At 40.1% G+C, this 21,962-nt stretch overlaps 1 protein-coding gene and 1 long non-coding RNA gene across 3 annotated transcripts in view; one reads left to right on the top strand and one right to left on the bottom strand.

The window, feature by feature from the left end:
- Window positions 1-21,962, top strand: part of iqca1 (IQ motif containing with AAA domain 1) — a 155,043-nt gene that overhangs the window by 88,997 nt on the left and 44,084 nt on the right. The window contains exons 11-13 of one of the 2 annotated variants that reach the window (XM_072578748.1): window positions 8,964-9,050; window positions 15,403-15,458; window positions 19,296-19,378. In XM_072578748.1, the coding sequence (XP_072434849.1) occupies window positions 8,964-9,050; window positions 15,403-15,458; window positions 19,296-19,378 (226 nt within the window). The remainder of the gene's footprint in view (window positions 1-8,963; window positions 9,051-15,402; window positions 15,459-19,295; window positions 19,379-21,962) is intronic. The other variant, XM_072578749.1, reaches the window with a different exon arrangement.
- Window positions 15,995-18,765, bottom strand: LOC140481973 (uncharacterized). Its single transcript, XR_011961642.1, has 3 exons — window positions 18,669-18,765; window positions 16,974-17,271; window positions 15,995-16,623 (listed from the first exon to the last, which is right to left on the bottom strand). It is a non-coding gene; the product is annotated as an uncharacterized lncRNA (long non-coding RNA).

Genomic DNA, 21,962 nt, shown 5'->3' with positions numbered 1-21,962 from the left:
GTTGTTCTTAGTCCAAAGGGCGTAAAGGTACAGAAATGCTTTAAATGAAAGAAAAGCAAGACTGATCATGCACATACTCATGAAGTCTTGGATAAAATGTGCTACTGTCATAGCTTGCTTATTATTTCCGCAATTAATAAATTAGTCAATTTGTGAATTTCTTTTTGAATTAATTAATGATTGCTGAACAATGATCTGGAGAAAGCAATAGTCTGCTTGTGCCAATAGCTTTTACTCCTGTTCTTAAAACTCTTCAGTTCTTCCTTTCTGACTCGTATACACAAATTCTTGAGCCCCAAACTCAATTGTCTAACAAATATTTATTCATTTTCACAAATATTTGTAAAAAAGCGTAATTTGTTAGCCCTCAAATTGTAAACCTGACATGGTTGTTTAATAACACAGATTGCCAAATTGGATCTATTGATAAGTAGTGCAGCTTAAATCCCACAGGAAGTGGCTTCAATTCTATTTACCATTTACAGCTTCTAAATCTGTGCAAAATTTCAAGTCTAATCTTGTTTACCTTCAGCTGCCATCTGCAAGGAATAACAAGATAAAAGCTTCTTTTTTCCCACGTTTTAGAGATATTTTAATTTTTTGATTCAAAAAAGACATCTTAAGCACATATTATTATTCTAACGGAGTCATCTGAAGTCACTGGATCTTACAACATTGTTTCCTTATACACGGTACTGCTTTTAAGATTCTGATCTTTATTCACCCGAGCATGATTTATTTTAAAGTAGCGGGTGGAACATATCAATATCTGAGTCATGAGCTGAAAACTTGACCTCAGTGTGAAAGGACACCCATAAATATTTTCAGGACAATACTGATCCAAAATTTTAGGCTAACCCACCCAAAAGACTTGGATTTGCTTCCCATTTTACAGCCCACCAGGTTTGGGTGGTGTGTAAAATAGGTGGCTGCATCAATCATATTAGCTTAGTTTTGGATTAAGTTGAAATTGCTTCCTAAATAGATAGAAATAGGAATAACTTTGTGGCAATTCCTAACCCTATCACTTTAAAGAGAACTTGAGTATTTGTTGAGAAAATATGTGAGCTGAATTGTTTTCTTGATTTATTTTTCTTTGGCACAATTAATCAAAATTTGGAGATCGTGAAATTTTAATTGGAACTCACGTTCAATGCAAGTTGAGTTTCTGCAAACTGTTGTACAAATTTTATAAACGTTATGCTAAGAGCTTACCCCACCCAAAAAATTAGGAGGCACACCCAGAATATCAATGAGCCCCCACTTGCACTTTCAGACATGAGCTAGATATGATGAATGAGCTTTTGTGCTGATAGTTCTATTTTGCAATGGCTTTTTATAACTGCACCCTAATAGAACTAGAAAATGGTTTTGTATATTTTTTTTAAAAGTCGTGTCCTATAATTTAAAACCAGGTTACTCTCCATTTGTGGAGTATTAATATTGTGTATTTTGGGAGATAAACCCATTTTCACTCACTATTTAATTTGCACCTAGCAACCAGTTTTGAATATTTTGTAATAGTCACATTCAATCATTTAAAATCAGTGTTGAGAGATGTGTTATTGAGGTATGCTGTTGAAGCATTTCATCTTACACTAATCAAGATAGATGCACGCATACAAATTTTAAAGGGGCAACAATTTATACTGAATGAGAAAAAGGATTTTTCTTGATTGAGGCTTTGCCATAGAGAATGTATCAGGGAATAATTGTTCCCCAACTTGCATTTAAATTTAAAAAGGCAACTTGATTAGTAGATATATTGCCATGGGTAATGCACCAGAGAACAGTTGTACCCCAAATTTTTGTTTAATTGAAAGAACACAATATTTGGATACATTATTCTTCTTAACAGTAATGTCATTGCAGGTATGATGCCAGAATATGTCCTCATGACTGTTTGATCATAGCAAGCAGTATGTCACTTTAGCTGTTTGCAACAGGCAGAATACTGATCATTGTCAATCAGCCTGTGCTCACAGACTTCAGAACGTCTCAAACACTAAACATGATTCTGGGAATTGGAACCACTTATTGGATACTCCTGAGTCTATTCAGAATTGAAAACAAACAATTCAGCTTATCAGTTGAGCTTGTACATGGTTGAATTATGCTTGCCCAGGAATTACATATAATATTCAGCACATTGTTCCTTGCAAATACCACTTTGTAATGTGGAGTTCTAACCATCTGCATATAAAGTGTAAAGGTGAGAATTTGTGTGACAGCATGTCAAACACTCTAAGCAGTTTTGGTTTCCTCATTGACAAAATGCTTTCAGTTTGTCAGAGGCTATTCAGTTGAGATTTACTCGATTGATCACTGAACTTAGTGGATTATCTTCTGTGGAAAGATTGGGCAGGCTGGGCTTGTTTTTACTTGTGTTGAGAAGGGTGAAGAGTGATTTGTCTGAATCTTATCAACCCTTAATGGTCTTGATGGTATTTATTCATGGGGGTGAGTTCAAAACTAGGGGGTACAGTTTTAAAATTAGGGTCACCCTTTCAGGACAAGGATGAGGGATTTTTTTTTCTCTCTGAGGTTTGTGCAATTTTGGAAGTCTGTCTCAAAAGGCAGTGGAGATAAGGTCATTGATTGTTTTTGAGGCTCGGCTGGATAGATTCTTAGTGATTACTCAGGGTAAGTAGGAATGTAGAATTCAGAACACAAACAGATTAGCCATGGTCTTATTGACTGGCAGAGCAACTTTGAAAGGCTGAATAGCCAATTTGTGCTCCTAATTCATATATCTGTATAAGTGCAGGGCATTAGAGGGCAAAATCTACATTGCAAGACCTGATTACTATGTTGAAATATTTGTGAACATTTTAAGTGTAAAATACATTTTAGATATAGAATCCTTACAGTGTGGAAACAGGCCCTTTTGCTCAACAAGTCCACACCAACCATCTGAAGAGTATCCCATTCAGACCCATTCTCCTACTGCTCTACATTTACCCTGGACTAATACATTTAATCTACACTATGGGCAATTTAGCATGGCCAATTCACCTGAACTGCGCATCTTTGGATTGTGGGAGGAAACCGGAGCACCTGAAGGAACCCACACAGACATGGGGAGGATGTTCAAACTCCATCCAGTCACGTGACGCAGGAATTGAACCCGGATCCCTGGTGCTATAAGGCAACAGTGCTAACCACTGAGCCACTGTGTCACCTAGATTTTAAAAAAAAATTCTGGCTTGTTTTCTTCTAAGGAAACTATTAAACATCTCCAAAAAACTGTTTTGCACAAATTGGAGACATTTTCCCTGCCTTCACTCGCACCCCTCACAAATCCAGCCTGTCATGGAATGCCTGTTTTGCCTTATAGTCTTACAATAAATTAATAGAATGGTTAAAGGAGAGAAGGAAGTCATTTGGTGTTTTGACTGACTTTCTGCCAAAGAGGCTCAGCTAGCCCCATTCAACTTGACCTTTTCCTTAGCTGTGCAAACTTCTCCCATCAAGTGCATATCCAGTTTCTTTTTGGAAGTCATGATTGGACTCCCAATCCTAACCACCCATTTCTGAATACGGATCGACTACAGCCATATACATTTATGTGGAGGCCTACCTCTTCCACACTAATAGCCCTTCTTTTCAAACTTGCTGTCTACACCCTGTCAGGAAGACCTCTATTCTGACGTGCTCCAGATCTCGCATTGTTTGAGTGATGATCACCTCTCCTATTGGTATCACCAGTTAGCCCTATGACACAGGTATACCTCCCATTATTTCAGTTTCTTCGTTGTCAAATGCAGAGGAAGCCTATTAGTCAGTTGCCCTGAAGATGATTGCTTCAGGTGGGCAGACCATAGTCAAAGCCTCTTCAGGATCTGCAAAAAAGTCCCAATGCCATTATACTTTAAAATCCAGAAAATTCCTGCCAATGCATCAGTTTCAGGTTTTGGTTTTGTAAGGGTGCTTATAACTTCCTTGCTTTTGTGCCTCTGTTTAAAAAACTTATGATCTTTGATGCCTTTTGAGCCACATTCTGTCACCTTCAATTGTAAGGGCTACAATCTTTTCAGCAAGCTTCCTTTCAAATGCCTTTCAAATATTTTTGTGTGTAACACAAACATTCACGGAACTATTTTTATCACCTTTCTCTGTTTCTCCATCAAAAGAGTTCAAAACGCTTGTTGAGTGCATACTTTTCCAAATGAAAGTTTCTTTCATTCTTGATAATTAATTTCCAATAGCCTCCTCATCACCAACAGCCAGCTGACTCACCTTCACATTAATGTCCCCATTTACTGTACCCAGATATTCAGAACTCTCAGACAACCCGTATTCAGAAAGGTGTCTCCCTGCTTCACGAGGTAGTTCTCCAACATGCCAATAGTCCAAGATTCAAAACTGAAAATAAGAATTGTGTTTTCCTGAAGATATTACAAACAAAGCAACTAACTTATCACGGGTCGAGGGTGTGGTGCTAGAAAAAGCACAGCAGGTCAGGCAGCATCCGAGGAGCAGGAGGATCGACGTTTTGGGCATAAGCCCTTCTTCAGGAAGGGCTTTTGCCCGAAACATCAATTCTCCTACGCCTCAGATGCTGCATGACCTGCTGTGCTTTTCCAGTACCACACTCTCAACTCTAATCTCCAGCATCTGCAGTCCTCACTTTCACCTAGCTAACTTATCATGACTGGGTAGATTCCCTCACTCCAGAAACTGTTTATTTGGTTGCCCCTCCCTCTCTCTGTCCTTTTGATCAAAATCTCACTGATGGTGATAATGGGTCCTGGCTGCTTGTTTTTAAAATGCACTTTTATCTTGTGGCAGTGATAAGTTGAGTTTTTTAAGTTGCTGTAACATTTCTCATGTAACGGCACCCACCCATTTCCCATGCATGCTGGACACTGGGGAGATTATTATAATTTCCTAAGTTGTCTCTTTCTTGGACAGAGGTATAATAACGACCACTGGTCCTTCAGTGCCCAATGATAACTGAAAGATTTTGATCAATACCTCACCTATTTGTCCCTTAGTTTCTTTCAGCAACCTAGAATACAGATCTTGTCCAAGTGACTAATGCTGATCATTTTAGTCCACCTTTTTTATTTGTAACAAGTCTGTCCATTTCCTCTTAACACAACCTTCTCTTCATTTGCTTGATGAGTGGTTGAATACACACACTGATCTCTTGGATTTATAAATAGTGGAGTAACATATGGAAGCAAAAATACCAAGTCAGAATTTTTGAAAACACTGCTTAGGCCTCATGAGGAGTACTGCAGACAGTTTTGGATTCCGCACTTCACGAATAATTGAAAGACCGATGAAAGACTTCAATTCTGAGGAGAGGTTTGGAAGTGTTAGAACCATTCATCTCAGAACAGGGCAAGGTTAAGAAGTAATCCAGTAAAGATTTTTAAGATAATGAGGGAATTTGCAAGCATAAATATTAAAACTAGAACTAAAGGTTACAGTTTCAGACTTACCAGCAGAAGGTTTCAGGGCGTGATGAGAAATCTTTTCAAACATCAAGTTGTCAGGATCTGGATTAAATCTTCCTGAAAAGTTTGTGAAAGCTGATCGAGTAATAATTTTAAAAGGGAGTTGGACAAGTCTTTAAAGATAAGGAAATCACAGGGTAAGGGAGAAATCTTAATAAAAAATGGGATTAAACACAGCTGCTTTCTCACACATCAATGGCATTAGTAAAGTTAAATATGTTTTTCATTCTTTCCCGGATTTATTAATGTCAGCCAATCCGTAAGGTTCTGTGTTTTAGATATACTGCAGCCTAACAGATTGTTAAATTGCAAAAATCTTCACTTAAACTTGGTAAGAGCATTTTAACTACTTTATTCTCCAGACTGAACTTGAACACTTGGAAGCATCTAAAATAGGTTCCTTTCAACATTAATTATGCTCCCCTCTTTCTTCTCCCTATAAAGTCCAGAATTTATTGTGGCATGCAGGAAGCAGAATCAAGTTGCATAATTCATATCTCTGCTCACAAGGAGTGCCATCAGTTTTGATGACTCCATCTTCTGCAGGGGGCCCTTAGTGGTGTCCAACCATTTCCTGCACTTCCCTTCCCTCAGAGAGGATTCCCCTTGTCCTCAGTAACCACTCCAACAACATTTACACCCAAAGGATCATTAGCTGTATTTCTGCCAACTCCAACAGAATGCGATCAGCGGACACATTTTCCCCTCTCCTCACTTGTCAGCATTTCACAGGGGCCGTCACCTCGAGGACACCCTGGTTCATTCCTTCTCCACTCCCAACACCTCCCCACAGCCCCCAAGGCACCTTTCCATGCTATTGTGGAAGGTATAACACCTGCCTGTTTACCTCCTCTCTCCTCACTACCCAAGGCCCGAGACACACCTTGCAGGTAAAGCTCACAATGTGATCTGCTCTACATTGGGGAGACAAAGTGTAGACTGGACAACTGCTTTTAGGAACACCTACATTCTGTCCTTAGAGAGTGATGCTTCAACATGCCATCTTGTTCCCTGGCCAACATCCTGTCTCAGGCTTGCTGCAGTGCTCCAGTGAGGCTCGGTGCGAGTTGGAAGAACAGCACCTCATTTTCCACTTGAGGACGTGGCAGCCTTCAAGACTCAGTATCGATTCAATATTTTTAGGACCTGAACACCTCCTCCCATGTCCTTCCTTCACCCGCATCTACCGGGCCTTATTATCACATGGGCTGCTCTCATCACATCCAACCCATTTTCACTCACTAATGGTCACCATTAGTAACTTCTCATTCTCCCTGGATCACCATTACCCATCGCTTTGTATGCCCAGTTGCTGTTCTCTCCTTCTGGGCTCCATCTCCATCTATTGTTTATCGACAATGAAGAAGGTTACCTCAGAATACAATGGAATCTTGATCAGATGGCCAATGGGCTGAGGAATGGCGATGGAATTTAATTTAGATGAATGTGAGGTGCTACATTTTGAAAAGGTAAATCTGGGCAGGACTTATACACGAAATGGTAAGGTCCTAGGGAGTGTTGCTGAACAAAGGGACCTTGTAGGGCAGGTTAATAATTCCTTGAAATTGGGGTCACAAGTAGGTAGGATAGTGAAGAAGGCATTTGGTATGGTTGTATTTATTGGTCAGAGTATTGAGTATAGGAGTTGGGAGGCCATGTTGCAGCTGTACAGGATTGGTTAGGCTACTATTGGAATACTGCATGCAATTCTGGTCTCCCTTCTATATGTTGTGAAACTTGAAAGGGTTCAGAAAAGATTTGCAAGGAATTTGCAAAGGTCGGAGGGTTTGAGCTATAGGGAAAAGCTGAAAAGGCTGGGGCTATTTACCTTGGAGCTTCAGAGGTTGAGGGGCAACCTTATAGAGGTTTATAAAATCATGACGAGCATGGGTAAATAGCAAAGTCTTTTCCATGGGATGGGGGAGTCCAAAACTAGACAGCATAGGTTTGATGTAAGAGGGGAAAAATTTAAAAGGTACCTAAGGGGCAACGTTTTCATGCAGAGGGTGGTGCAAGTATGGAATAAGCTGCCAGAGGACGTGATGGAGACCGATACAATTACAACATTTAAAAGGTATCTGGATAGGTATATGAATAGGAAGGGTTCAGAGGGATATGGGTCAAATGCTGGCCAAAGCAACTCGATATATTTAGGCTATCTGCTCGGCATGGGATGAGTTGGACCAAAGAGTCTGTTTCTGCCCTGTATATTTCTATGTCTCTACTCCTCCATCCCCTGTCTTCAGCACCTTTTCCTAGCTACAGTCAGTTCCGAAGAAGGGTCACTGACTCAAAATGTTAACTCTGTTTCTCTCTCTCCACAGATGCCACCCGACCTGCTGAGTTTTGGCAATTTCTGACTTTTTTTTTCTGTGCTCATAAACTGAATTCTTCATTTATTATCATAAGCATATCATGAAATGTAAAATAAAAATAGAAAATGTTGGAAATGTAATTGGTTTCAACAAGTATAAAGACAAATAAAAGACCTACTAATACTTCAAACTTTTCTTAAAACAGTTGCAATCATCAAAACTTGAGTCCTTCTATAAAATAAAGATGGGACAGAAAAATATCAGGTAATGATGCAGTGTCATAGGAGTCAGGTTTACAATTTATGGAATGTCCTTTTCCCTCACCAAGGTTTGCTGTTTCCAGTGGTCAGCTTTCCTTGACTGTATCTGTCCTATGGAGTCACACCTCCACTCTCCTGCTTTACAGTGACAGATTGTCTCTTATTGCCATTTCCCATTTCTATTATTTACAATGTAATTCCATTATTAAGCATGCTTTTTTCCTCCATTCCCTTCTGTGGTTCTGCAGGGAACGTTCCAGTAACATTAGACCTCCTAATTTTCCGGTTATTCTTATACATCTTCAGTTCTGCTGGTTTCATTTAAATTTTGTTTTTCCTAATATGTTTTTGACGTTTTATCAGATTATCCTTTCTTATCCCTTTTGCATTCTAAACTTGATTCTAAAAGCCTTTTAGGAGCTATTCACAGGGGCCCTCTTGTGGTGTAATGGTAGTGCCCCTACCCCTGAACCAAGAAGTTTGCGTTCAAGTCTCACCTACCCGAGATGTATGCAATAACATCTCTGAATAGGTTGATTAGAAAAGTAATCGTTAAACTCTTTTAAATAACTATTGTTGATGAGTAAACAGACTTTAAAATGGGCTTTTACCCATTTGTTTTCCCTTTTTCATTGTTTAAAAGCCAGATGTTTGAAACATGTAGAATTTACATGTAGCTCTTTTTCTCCAGGTGTTGATTGATTTTAGTGTATTCCTAACAATTTTTTTGCTTTATTTAGTTTTTTTTGATCTATTTAATATTGTATGCATGCTTAGATGTCCTTTTCAATGTTCATTTATCTATATATGCATATGTGGAATGTAATCTTACTCTGAAGCAGCTCAATCAGAACTTATGTATGAAGACTCAGTGATCAGGTGAAAGTTTTAATTAATACCATATATGCTCTTTCATATTACAGGTAGATGAGCTAATGAGACAGGAACTGAAGAATTTAAAACTAGCAGTGGACAGGGATAAAGGTTCAAAGAAGAAAGGTGGGAAGAAGGTAAGGGAGTGTTGTTGAACAAAGAGACCTTGGAGTGCAGGTTCATAGCTCCTTGAAAGTGGAGTCGCAGGTAGATAGGATGGTGAAGAAGGTGTTTGGTATGTTTTCCTTTATTGGTCAGAGTATTGAGTACAGGAGTTGGGAGGTCATGTTGCAGCTGTACAGGACATTGGTTCGGCCACTGTTGGAATATTGCGTGCAATTCTGGTCTCCTTCCTATCAGAAAGATGTTGTGAAACTTGAAAGGGTTCAGAAAAGATTTACAAGGATGTTTCCAGGGTTGGAGGATTTGAGCTATAGGGAGATGTTAAATAGGCTGGGGCTGTTTTCCCTGGAGTGTCAGAGGCTGAGGGGTGACCTTACAGGGGCATGGAAAGGGATTAAATAGACAAGGTCTTTTCCCTGGGGTGGGGGAGTCCAGAACTAGATGGCATAGGTTGAGGGTGAGAGGGGAAGGATATAAAAGTGGTGAGGCTAGTACAATTACAACATTTCAAAGGCATCTGCATGGGTATATTAATAGAAAGGGTTTGGAGGGATATAGGCTGGGTATTGGCAGGTGGGACTAGAGTGCGTTGGGACATCTGGTCGGCATGCGCAAGTTGGACCGAAGGGTCTATTTCCATGTTGTACATCTCTATGACTCTGTGGCTGTAAGTGTCCCAGTACCCACATGCATGAGATACCAGAATTAAGCTGCAATAAAGTTTCTATGAAGAACTATAAGCCCAAGCATAAACTGTCTTATAAACCAAGAGAACTGAGCAACATTATACATTGTAATCAGTTTGTGACTGAAGCAGGGCAGTCTCAAGAAGCAATGGGGGAGAAAATGAACAAAAAGCAGTGGAATTTCCAAGATGTGAGCTCTTTTTCAATTGGCCATTTTGCAATCTTGATCGCTTTTTCATTTGGCTTTAATTGACTGCTAATCATGGGCCTTCTATACCTCTAAATTGACTGAATTTGGCTGACTTTAAACTGAATTTCATAGTTTGCAACAGCATCTGGAGTGAAATCACTATCTATTGAGTGCTGGCCAATAGCAATTTGTTAGCACTGGATTCATGTTATGGATATCTGGCTGCAATGAAATAGTCACCATCCCTGCTGAGTCCATACATACTTCATAGTCATATCCTTCTGGGTGGGTTACTCTTCGGAGGGTTGGTGTGGACTTGTTGGGCCGAAGGGCCTGTTTCCACACTGTAGGGAATCTAACCTAATATGCTCATCAGTCTGACCTCGAGGTGTGCCCGGTTTTGTGGGCAAGGACCGTTCCACATGACTGGATGTTTGCAAAAGCATGAAAGGTTATGTATGCTCCAGCCTAAAGAGTTGTGGGTTATGTTTATGTTTAAAATTCTTTGAACATTTGCATTTTTCCATTTGAATACGCTCAGATCATGCTGATATTTAGTTTATAAGATCATGGACCTGAAAGGATTAATGCGTAGACTGCATGAAAATCTATTCAATCAAATGGCGAAATATAGGCTTGATTGGGGATAAGATAGAACAAGTCAGGGGTTTGAAGGCAACAGATTCATCATTTAAATCTCCCAATAATCTTATTGGCTATTATAAATCAACCTGTTATTACACACCTCTGGAGCAGGTGGGATATGAACCTTGGGCCTCCTGGCTCAGAGGTAGCAACATTACCACTGTGTCTCTACCAATAGTCTTACTATGTCTCACAAATTAATGTAACCCATACCTAATTGCTATCATGCAACAAACTATATTTTGTTAAGACTGTTGTTATTTCAGTAACACTGTCAACCAAATACTGCCTCAGACCCAATCAAGGAAAGACTCACAAAACCTGTGAATATCACAATAGCTAGGAAACAATCATGTGTTTAAGGCAAGTCTATTTCTTGCTCTGAGAACTCAGCTGAGATTGAATTTCCTTACAAAATGAACCAGCATAAAGTGTGATGCTTTCTGAGCTTGGTTTTTTGATGATTTTTCAACTGCATTTAAGATTGTGAATAAGTACATGTGATCACCAAAGGAAGGAAAACATCAAATTGCCTTTTCTACGTAGATATATCTGGTTCTAGGGTTGTAATTCATCAGGTAAGGGAGAGTATACATCATTTTGTTGACAGTCACTTCAGATTAACTAGTTCAAAATTTGGTAAATTCAGTTACTCATACTGACATGCAGTTAATCCAGCTGGCATTTATTTCCTTTCTAGTCTTTTTGCCTATACTTTGTCCCTGATGGGTTCAATCCCAACCCCTACTATGTTTGCTATGTACATGCTAATAGAATATTTTGATTCATTTTTATGTTAACTGTCATTCTATTCTCATTGGGCTGGACTTTATGCTCCCCTTCTTGCATCCTTAATGATGAAGGGGCTTATAAAATTCAGAGAGTTGCTTGCCCACTGTCTGCATGCCTGCCTGCCTGCCCTGGAACTGACTATCAATTTTATGGGGCGTGGTGGAACTTTCAAGCTTTGGGAATATTGAGGCCCTTTAGTAATCTGTTAATCATCACTAAAGGAAGGCCTAAACCATGCGGGAAGCCTGACAACTTTAGCTATGTATGCTAGCATCTGGCAAGCGGGGAGGTGACATCCTGCCCTGGTCCCTTGTGCCTGTTGGAAGTTCACCTCCTAAGATCAATTGTCTCCATTCACCTACTCCATCTTCAACCTGAACTCCAGTCATCCTCAACCAGGCCTCATCAGGAACCGCCAGTGCTCCTCTTTGCCGGAACTGCCTAGAATCCCAGCATTGGCTGTCATTGCCAACCAGTGCTGCTGGGTGAATGGAATTGCCAGATAACCTATTGGCCAACAATTCTCCATGGCAGGAGTCCTACTCCACTGCCTCCCCTCCCAGAATGGGGCAGAAATCTCTCTTAAAGCCATTATGGTTGCTCTGAGCAGCAGCCATCACTGTGGGGGTGGATGGTGCAGGCTCGCCACAGACCTTTGTGCCAGGGAGCCACATTACACATGCAGTCTGTAGTCACTCTTTGCCCGTCTTATTTTACCCTTGACACTCCCTCTCAACTTCCCTCAGAGGGTGGAGGGAATCTGGAATTCACTGCCTGTAAGGCTGTTAAAAGCAAAAACCCTCATAACATTTCAGAAGTATTTAGATTTGCACTTATAATGTCAATGCAAACAAGGCTATTGATTAATTGCTAGAGAATGGTATTGGAATAGTAGGGTAATTGTTTTTGAGGGGCCAAAGGGCCATTTTTTGTGCTTAGTGTATTTGGTCTGGTTCTTGCTTGAATAATTCACATGATATTCGTCATGTATTTTTTTCTTGTCTCATTATATTCTCTTTCTCTCTGACCATGCAAGAATACTGGCTTTGGGGTCCAAATCTTGAACCCTTCTTGAACTGTGTATGGCTTGTATTTAAAAGATATCCTTTTAATGATCACCCATTGTTACCATTTTTCTGGTCAGTCTTTGGTTCCATTTTACCCTGGCTATTAGCCCTCTCAGAATTCAAGCACAGACACTCTGTGCACTTGGCTTACTTTATCCCCCAGAAACAGATCTCGCAATTTTCCCTTCCTTGTTGGACTTAGAAAATACTGGTGAAAGACGTTCTCTTAAACATATTTCAGAAACTCCTCCCCTTCTCTAACTTCATCCAACTGATTTTTATGCAATTAAAGTACTTCAATTTAGCCGCACTTCTGTGGCTGCAATCTGCTTTAAAAAAACCATACCCTCTTCCCAGAAAAATACCTCTCTCGATCATCTGTTTTCTTTCCTGGTCATGTTTCCAGCCACAGTTGGGTCAGGTCCACTCTCTCAGCACCAAACTACCAAAAAAAAGCAGCACAATATTTCCACAAGCTCTGTCTGTGTGGGATTATGTGACAGAAATTAACCTACTGAATTGTATTGAGGAATCTTTTAAATAGCACTGATGCAGAGACAATCTCACAGCTAAAAACCTGAACTTTGAAAGGCATGCAAATTTATTTAACGAACCAGTATGGTCCAAGTTTGAAATGGGGAAGCAACACTTTTACAGCATAGAGGGAAACAATGTAGTTTTGGGCATTTGGTAGGCATCATCTCAATAAATTAGGCCTTGTGACATTGTGACAGTGCCCCTGTGCATACCTTTTGCAAAGTAATGCACCATACAGCCCATGCTGGATGCTGCTGTTAGCACAGCACACACAAGTTCAACTTCCATGGCATTTTCTGCAACAGCTCTACAAACAGAAAATCCACACCCATGACTATTACCTTTATTTATTTGCTCAAGCAAGCATTTATAGCCCATCTCTAATTTCCATGGAGAATGTGGTGGTGAACTGTCTTGAACTGTTGTAGTCCATGGAGTTTTGATACAGCCACAGTGCTGTTCGGATGAGAATCCAAGGATTTTGATGCCGTAACCTTGAAAGAACATTAATACAGTTATTATGTAGCTGGAGTGATTGAGTTGCTAAGCCTCTGCTGTGCCTGACCTCCCAGGTAATAAAGATCAAAGCTTGGAAAGTGTTGTTGAACAATTCTGAGTGAATTGCCACTCTGCATCAGTAGCAAAAGGAATGAATGTTGAAGGTGACTTATATGATGTCACCAAGGAGGCTGCTTTGGCTGAGATGGTTTTGAAAATCTTGAGCATTGCTGAAATTGCAATCAGGTGGGAGTGAGGACTGCAGATGCTGGAGATCAGAGCTTAAAAATGTGTTGCTGGAAAAGCGCAGCAGGTCAGGCAGCATCAAAGGAGCAGGAGAATCGACGTTTCGGGCATAAGTCCTTCTTCAGGAATTGCAATCATCCAGGTAAGTGGGGAGTATTCCATCACACTTGAGCCTTGAGATAGTGGGACAGGCTTTGGGGAGTCAGGAAATGAGTTACTCGCCATAGAATTCCCAGCCTCTGATCTGCTCTTGTAATCATCGTATTTATGTGACGTGCAGTTGAATATAATATCAATGATAACTCTCAGGGGGTTAATAGTGGGGATATTTAGTAATGATAACGCTATTGAATTTTAGGGGGATCGCATTAGATTCTATCTTATTTCAAATGATAATTGACTGGCACTTTTGCCACTTCTCAGCTTAAGCTTACGTATTGTCGAAGTCCTATTGCATTTGGCTGTTTCAATACATAAGGAGTCATGAATGGTGCTAAACATTGTGCAATCATCAGCAAACATTCCCGTTCATGACATTCTGATGGAGGGAAGGTCATTGATACCTAATTGAAGACAATTGGGTCCAGGGTACCACCTTGGGAATTGCTTAATGTCCAGTCACGTCCATTTAGATTGCTTTAATTTACCATGTTTCTTTATATAAATTGCAAACACTGTAGCACAATAATCAACTGAAAGTTATGTGAATATTTTTGGAAGTATCCCATAAGTTGACAGGTTTTAATACAACATACACCCTCATAAATTATTTACAGTGTTCTTTTTGTAAAATATTTATCAACATCTGGATATGTTTATTACCAGTAAATTAGGGAAACCATTCTAAAATAATCACTTTGTATATCACGCAAACTGATTTAAAAGTAAGTGATTCTGTTTCTTTTGCCTATTGCTGCTCTGGAATAAACCTCCCCGTGTTACCGGGCAGATTTCTGAACAGCAGCAACAAAATCTGGCTAACTGCACAATAATGGGGTTGATTCAGCTAAGTTGATGGCTTTCCTGATCTAAGTCTTATGATTTGTGAGGGGTTAGCTGATAGAGCTCTATCATTAGCTTTGGTACCATTGAGCTAATTATGCCCAGAAAATTATCTAGTATTCCCATTCCCAGTTGATTTTGAGAAATGTTTGGCTGGGTGATGACTCTGAACAGGATTAAATTGGACTGAAACGTTTTCTGCAATTTAATGATCTGCTGATAACTTATGTAAGCTTTTATAATGGGAAAACCCCAGGAATAAGTCAACTGAATGTTTTATTTGTTTTGGTTCTTGGGTGATGGTGCAAAGCAGAGTTTGGCTTGTGTGTAGTTTCCTTTGCGACATTAATAGTCATTCATGTAGAGTGGTCTGAACTGTAGTTCTAATTGGCACATTATTTTTCATTAAGGACATGTAATAAATAATTCGAGTTCTTTTTATGATCATTTGGCAACTTTCAAGGTGAATATTTATAACATTTAGATAGAATCTGGACTCATTTCTCCCTGGTGTCATAAACTTGCACAATTGTACCCCAGATATTGATGTCCTTGTAAATAAATTCTACAGATTTAACCTTTATTTCGGTAGTTAATAAGACATATTTTTTAAAATAGATGTTTGCACGTTGAATTATTTGCATAGAAATAATGTTAGTATTTTGAATTCTATTAATGCATTGTGTTTCTGGGTTTAACACAGAAAAAAGCCAAGAAAGGAAAAAAGAAGAAAAAAGAAAAAGATTTGACATTGCACAGGTAGCAATCAAACTTGGAAAGAGCCATATTGTGATTCAATATTTTGCAAATTAATCAGACTTTCATCTCGACAAAATTGTAAGTAATTGACTGGATATTACATTCAGCACCCAGTGTATTTTGTTTAGTGGGGATCATATAGAATAGGGTGAGTGCACAGTCCACCATCTTTCTACGCATTCCTATGTTCAACTCCACAGTACAGTGGGTAGGTAGATGTGAGTGGACCAGCAGAAAGCAAGGGGACAAACCAGTCCTAGTCTCTGCAATTACAGGACCCAACTGATGGGAGCTTTATACTCCCTGTGCTACAGAGAGTCAAGAGGGAGGCAGTGACATAACGGTAATGTCACCGGAGTAAATTGGACTGATAATCCAGAACCCCAGATTCATGTCCCTCAGTCCATCGAGTCTACACTGACCATCTGAAGGGCACCCCACCCAACCCGACCAATCCCCAAAACCCCACACTTATCATGGCCAATCCACCTAACCTGCACAGCTTTTGACTGTGGAAAGAAACCAGAGCACCCGGCAGAAACCCACGCAGATACGGGGAGAATGTGCAAACTCCACCCAGAAGGTCATCCAAGGGTGGAATTGCCCTGAGTCACTGCCAATGTGAGGCAACAGTGCTAACTGCTGAGCCAACATGCTGCGGGTTCTGAGGATAGGAGTCAAAATCTCACCATGGCAAATGATAATGTTTGAATTCCATAAAAATCTGAAATCAATGATCAATAGTGACTGCACAATCACTGTCATAAAATGGCAATGTGACTTCAGACCCACAGCATTGTGGTCGACTTGTAATTGCTCTCTGAGCAATGAGGGGTAGATATGAAAGCCTTGGTGCAGCTATCCCGTGAATGAATGAAAGAAAAGGGAGTGCCAGAAGAGAGACCATTTCATGCCTGGATCAATAGCTGAAAACAGACCACGACAGACTGTAAGGACAGAATGTTATGGAGCTCTGAGTTGGTTTCTTAGACAAGTTAAGGGAGATTGGCTGTACTTGGGATCCTGGCACACAGCCTCCAGCACCTATCCAGGAGTTGGACACAGGCAGTCAGAGTTAGGTCCCCTCTTCATAAGAGTGCGATATGGATTGTTGGGCAGCACATCACCTTGTCCTGACTCTTTCTGCCTTATTGTGGACTCCCTCCTGGAATGAGAGTAAGACAGAAATTAAAGACATTGAAAGAATTTAGAAAATCTGTCACTGTTGTTGCAGGTGAGAATGTGTCCTGAGCGGGTGAATAGGCAGCACATATGGCATGCAGTGATGGAGATGTGAGGGATTGGGGTAGGTGACAGTAAAGGAGTGAAGAAGTTGCAGGCAGTAATGAGAGTAGTGGAGCATGAGCATTGTTGGGAGGTAAATACAGAAGCGGGGAGTGAATGACAGAGTATGTGAAGGGAAGATGGTGGCATTTACACCGGCAGAGTGGAGAAGATTATTGATGTTCTGTCCACATGACTGGTTATCCCTCAGATGGCTGAGACTGCACTGACCTGTAAACCTCTTATCAGGCTGGTATGATCTGACGTTGTAGCCACTAGTGCTGGTCTTGGAGGAATGAGTCTGGGTGGGTTGCTCTTCAGAGGGTCGGTGTGGACTTGTTGGGCCGAAGGGCCTGCTTCCACACTGTAAGTAATCTAATCTAATCAAAAGAAAAGAGGACATCCTGCATCTGCACCACCCTGTCCAGCAGGTCCTCCACGTTGATGTCATGGTGTTTGGTTAGAGCTTGGCTCTGGTCGTATATAGCATAGTAATAGTGATAGATCTGCATCATCTTGATATCAACACCTGGGGAGACACGAGAAGATCAAACGAATTAACATGGGAAAGGTTGATGTCTCTACAGCTGAGCACATTCCCCTCCTATGTTTAGGAACATCATGCATCCCTAGGTGCAGCAGTTGGTGTGTCTGGAGAGCAATGAATACCCAGAGACCTGTCCTAAGGGTACTGTGTGACACTTACCTTAACAGAGCTAATAAGGTCATTGAACCTTTTCCTGCATTGGATCACGTTCCCCTGGGTGACACCCTGTCTACTCACTGTGGCTCTGACCTCTGCCTAAACCTGTTTGGTCTGGAACGATGGCTTTCTCCCTCCCTCACTGTGTCCAGGACCTCTGGTTTGGCATCGGCAAAATGAGAACCTGTCCTGCCCCAGGTTCCGAGCCTCTGCCAGTTTGGTTCCGTCTCATGCCAGGAATGAATGCAGTGAAATGGCAGCCTTGGTGGATTTAAATCAAGCCTGCTCTCTTCCTTTCCACTATTCCTACCTCCACGCCTTCTCAGTGTCCATCCACCCATCCCATCTCGCCAATCAATAATCCATCGCATGAAAATCGAGGTTATGACAGTTTCTTTCTGGGACTGGGATTAAAACTCAGAACCAATCCCAGTGTCCAATACCTGGAAATCCCACCTGCTAATTGGTTACTAATAAAGTGAAGTGTATCTTTGCATGATTAAATGTGTGAATTATGCATGCTGGTATGGTGTAAATGATCTGTGGCTCAAAGACTTACTTTCTGCCCTTTAATATTTGGAGTTCATTTTTAATCAAGCTAATCATACAACTGGAAGGACATGGATGTTACCTCTCACTTCATCTCAAAGAAACATAATCTGTAGAGAGCATTTTTATATTAAACCTTTTGATTTGCCCAGAGTTATTATACACCATAGGTTTCAAGCAGTCAACACATAGTTTTTAACATCAGACTCAATCAAAACAACAGCAGTAAACATTGAACAGGCTGTATATCACACTGACTTGTATGGACATTTACAAAGTGCTGCTTTCTCAGGGTCAATTGTCACACTAAATACTAAACATCCAATGGAGTATCAGACATTGACTAAACAGAGAGCAGCTGGAAGTTTCTCCCTTGAAAACAAGGCTATGTATTTAAAAGGCATGGGGGATACCAGATAAATGAGATTCTCACAATCCTCTTGCAAACAGCACACTTACAATGGGTTGAAATCATTGCAAGATGTCTCAAAATAATATTATTAATTTATTGGAAGAGTTTTCTTTTCAGTTGAGATGTTTCTGGAGTGCTCTGGATAACTGTTCACCCTAACTGAACTAAATTAAAAATTACTACGCGACTGAAATATCATAAAATCAAAGATCCATCCCAGGCAGTTAAAAAGAGAAAAGGAAAATAAAAACAGGATTCATACCCATGTAAGGTTGTTAAAGCATCCTGAGTGAGAGTTTCTGTCACATCTGCACTGGCTAGTTGGCTTCATTTATTCAACTTTTCAGCTTATATTGATTCTGGCTGACTTGTGCAAGGTCAGTGAATTCTCAGACCTCTGCCAATGGCTTTGCATTTCTTGTCCAGGAAACATACATAAACAAAAAGGGTGAAAGAATACCAGGCAAGCCAAGTGGCTGTATGCAGCCAAACTGCTATAAACACAGCTTTATCCTAACCCGAAAGGACCTGTGCATGAGGTCATTTCTTGGCACGATGAGTCTGCAATATATAAAAAAAAGTTCATGATGACCCTGTTTGTTATGATTATTTTATGATCTTTGATTTTATGTTATGAATATAACTAGCCAGTATGGGAAAAGAGCTGCAACTGCATTAAAGCATCAGTGTAGAATGGCAGTGTACAGAACAAAACCATTCAGCACATCATATCAACATGTATACCCTGTAAATTGGTCAAGTTGCACTTTCCTGAGTACATAAAACATCAGGGGAGCAATGGCCAATATGTGATCAATGAACACAGAGACTTGAATCATAGTAGAAACAGAGAGTGTATATACTAAAAGTTAATCTTGCATTTACATAGGACAATTAATTCCCTCTATGAAGAATTAATACGTGAAGGTCTGCTCATACGACCAAGAAATGTGCGACTCTCTGATTTTATAGGTATGGAGAAAATCTTTCTACTTTTGCAATTGATATATATAAACTGAATAGGTTGATCTGTTCCAGCAGTTTCAGGGCAACCTATGGATAGCTCAGGAATCTTTTTTAATATGTATTTGTGCGTCTTTCATATGTTTAAAAATTGGTTACAACCTATTTTAATGTATTACTCAGTACCTTGAAGGAAGAGGAAGCCTTATGACAGCTACATTCCAAACATTCTCAAGGGCTGGAATCTCGTAAAGTTCCTGGGAGCAGAAAGTTCGGCAAATGGGGCATTTAACCCTGTGAGAAGTGAAAGATCAACTTCCCATCAGTTAGATAAAACTTGGGAAATATTTTGGTGGCAGATTTGTGATTTTCCAAAATATTAAAATGTCATACTTGCCGGATTAAATTGTATCTTTGCAATTCATTTGCCAGAAAATATGCAACATAGACTTTCAGATTGATGGCTGGTTAAAAATGATATGCAGCAGGCAAGATAGTCTTCTTGGTGAATTTGGAGGGAGTAGGGACTATTTTTCTTCCATGGAAATCCTTGTTGGGCCCAGGAAAAATAGGCTGAGATGTTGCATGGAGCTTAGGTGGTTTCTGTCCGGGGATGCTGGGGAATGGTTGTCCAAGGGACTGAAAGCAGGTCATGTGTGACAGTGAAGGGAGTTAGATTGTAGAGAGAGTCAGTCTTTACTGAAGGCAGCATAAACTTGAGAAGGATTGATCAAGGATTATTGGGAGTATTTCAGTCGTGATTCTGGAAGAACTGAGGGAACCAAAGTTGAATCAAGGCTGCTAGAGGGTGAATCAAAGATAATAGATGAAAGGTTGGGTATGACTGAAAGAGGATGTAGTGTGATGCTTGTAGCTCCAGAGGCCAGGGGTGTCTGTAGTCCTAATGCCTCACAATCATGGTCTATAGAACTGGGGATCCAACAAAAAGAATGTACATAAATTTTATACTCTTTTCTCCTGGCTTGGGGTGGGTGTGAGGGCATGTACAGAGAGAGATGAGAGTTGTAATGGGGGCTTTCAGGTGTAGTAGTTGGGAAGAGTGCTGGAACGGTTCAAGTTTAAATTCCTCCTTTCAGACAGGCAAAATGACATTGCTGGCTCGAAGAGAGTGCATGTTGTCTCAGTGCCATTTAAATGTGTCTGGACAGTAGGCTATTTTGAGGCAACGGCACAGTCAGTGACTGTCTGCCTGCCCCTCTCACAACTGGCTAGGCCTCTCAATTGTGTGTATTGCTAATTACTGGCCACCACACATCCAAGGGGAATTCCCATTTACGTCCAGGCCTAGATTCCATCCAAAGTCTTGGATCATACAGGTAGCGATTACTTTGCCAGATACTTTCAGAATATCAAGAATGTTCACATACTTTAATCCATCTCACTCTTCCATCATATTGAAGGTAAGTCTTAATTCTATAGTTAATAAGGAGATACTAAAGACTTCAAATGACCCCTTCTGGTCAACATTGTCTCAAATTATTTGTAGTTTTCAGGCTCAAAATCTCTTGTGTTCTACCCATCTCAGCTGATCCTGTCATCACTGGACCTTATATTTCTAATTCATCCTTAGTGCTCCTTTACTTAAACCCAGGAAATTTGACATTGCTTTACAAATGAGGATATTAATGTATAGAATGATGAAGGAACTAGAGATGACAAGAGACTGAAGAAAGAGCGAACTCGTGCATAGAAATTTGGGGAAGGCCCAGTTCTGAGTTGGAAAATCAGTAGAAGCAATTTACTTTATCATCAGAAAAGGATATCACAATTTTACATGCAAGTACATTTTAGATCAGCGATTTTGAATGGAAACAAAATTCTGGGCTGTATTTTGAATGGAAAAAAAAATTAGACTCAGGACAACTTTAAATAACATTTCTGAGAAACCTTTTTTGATGCCACAGAGGCAATATGTTTTTTTAAACAAATAATTGGTCAAAATAGTTCAGTTGGTAATATTTACTGCTCTTAAAATTTTGTCTTGACTTCTTTTACCAATATTCGTCATTGAACTGCCAAAGTACGAATAGTCATTGTTTCCTTGGCCTGATTTGAAGATGCTGGTGTTGGACTGGGGTGTACAAAGTTAAAAATTACACAACACACATGAAAGGAGTGAAACTATCATGGTATTCAAACAGATGAAAGACTCAACAGACAATCAATTTGTCAATGTACAATTTCAGTTACATCACACTGTAAATTTTTGCTATAAATTCTGTGTGTTAGGATTGAACCCTCCACTATCACCTGATGAAGGAGCGACACTCCGGAAGCTAGTGTGCTTCCAATTAAACCTGTTGGACTATAACCTGGTGTTGTATGATTTTTAACTTTCCTTGGCCTGGCTGAGTACTTAATTGAAAAAAGCATTGAAGAAATAAAATTACTGATGAGATCACAACTTGTGTGGATTTAGAAATTGCCATAAGAAAGAGATTGCCGGATTCGATTAGTTCCTTAATGAAAGCCACATTATGTATTTCCACCCCTAATCTATCTTGATCCAAGGGTAAATGTTTTATTTGTTGTTGTGTTGTAGAGAAATCGAATTTGTGACAGTGCATTGCTT

The sequence above is a fragment of the Chiloscyllium punctatum genome, chromosome 10 (genome assembly GCF_047496795.1).
Source record: "Chiloscyllium punctatum isolate Juve2018m chromosome 10, sChiPun1.3, whole genome shotgun sequence".
In the NCBI taxonomy this organism is placed as follows: Eukaryota; Metazoa; Chordata; class Chondrichthyes; order Orectolobiformes; family Hemiscylliidae; genus Chiloscyllium; species Chiloscyllium punctatum.
Note: the sequence above shows the minus strand (reverse complement) of the source record. Positions and strands in the feature narration are given on the sequence as shown.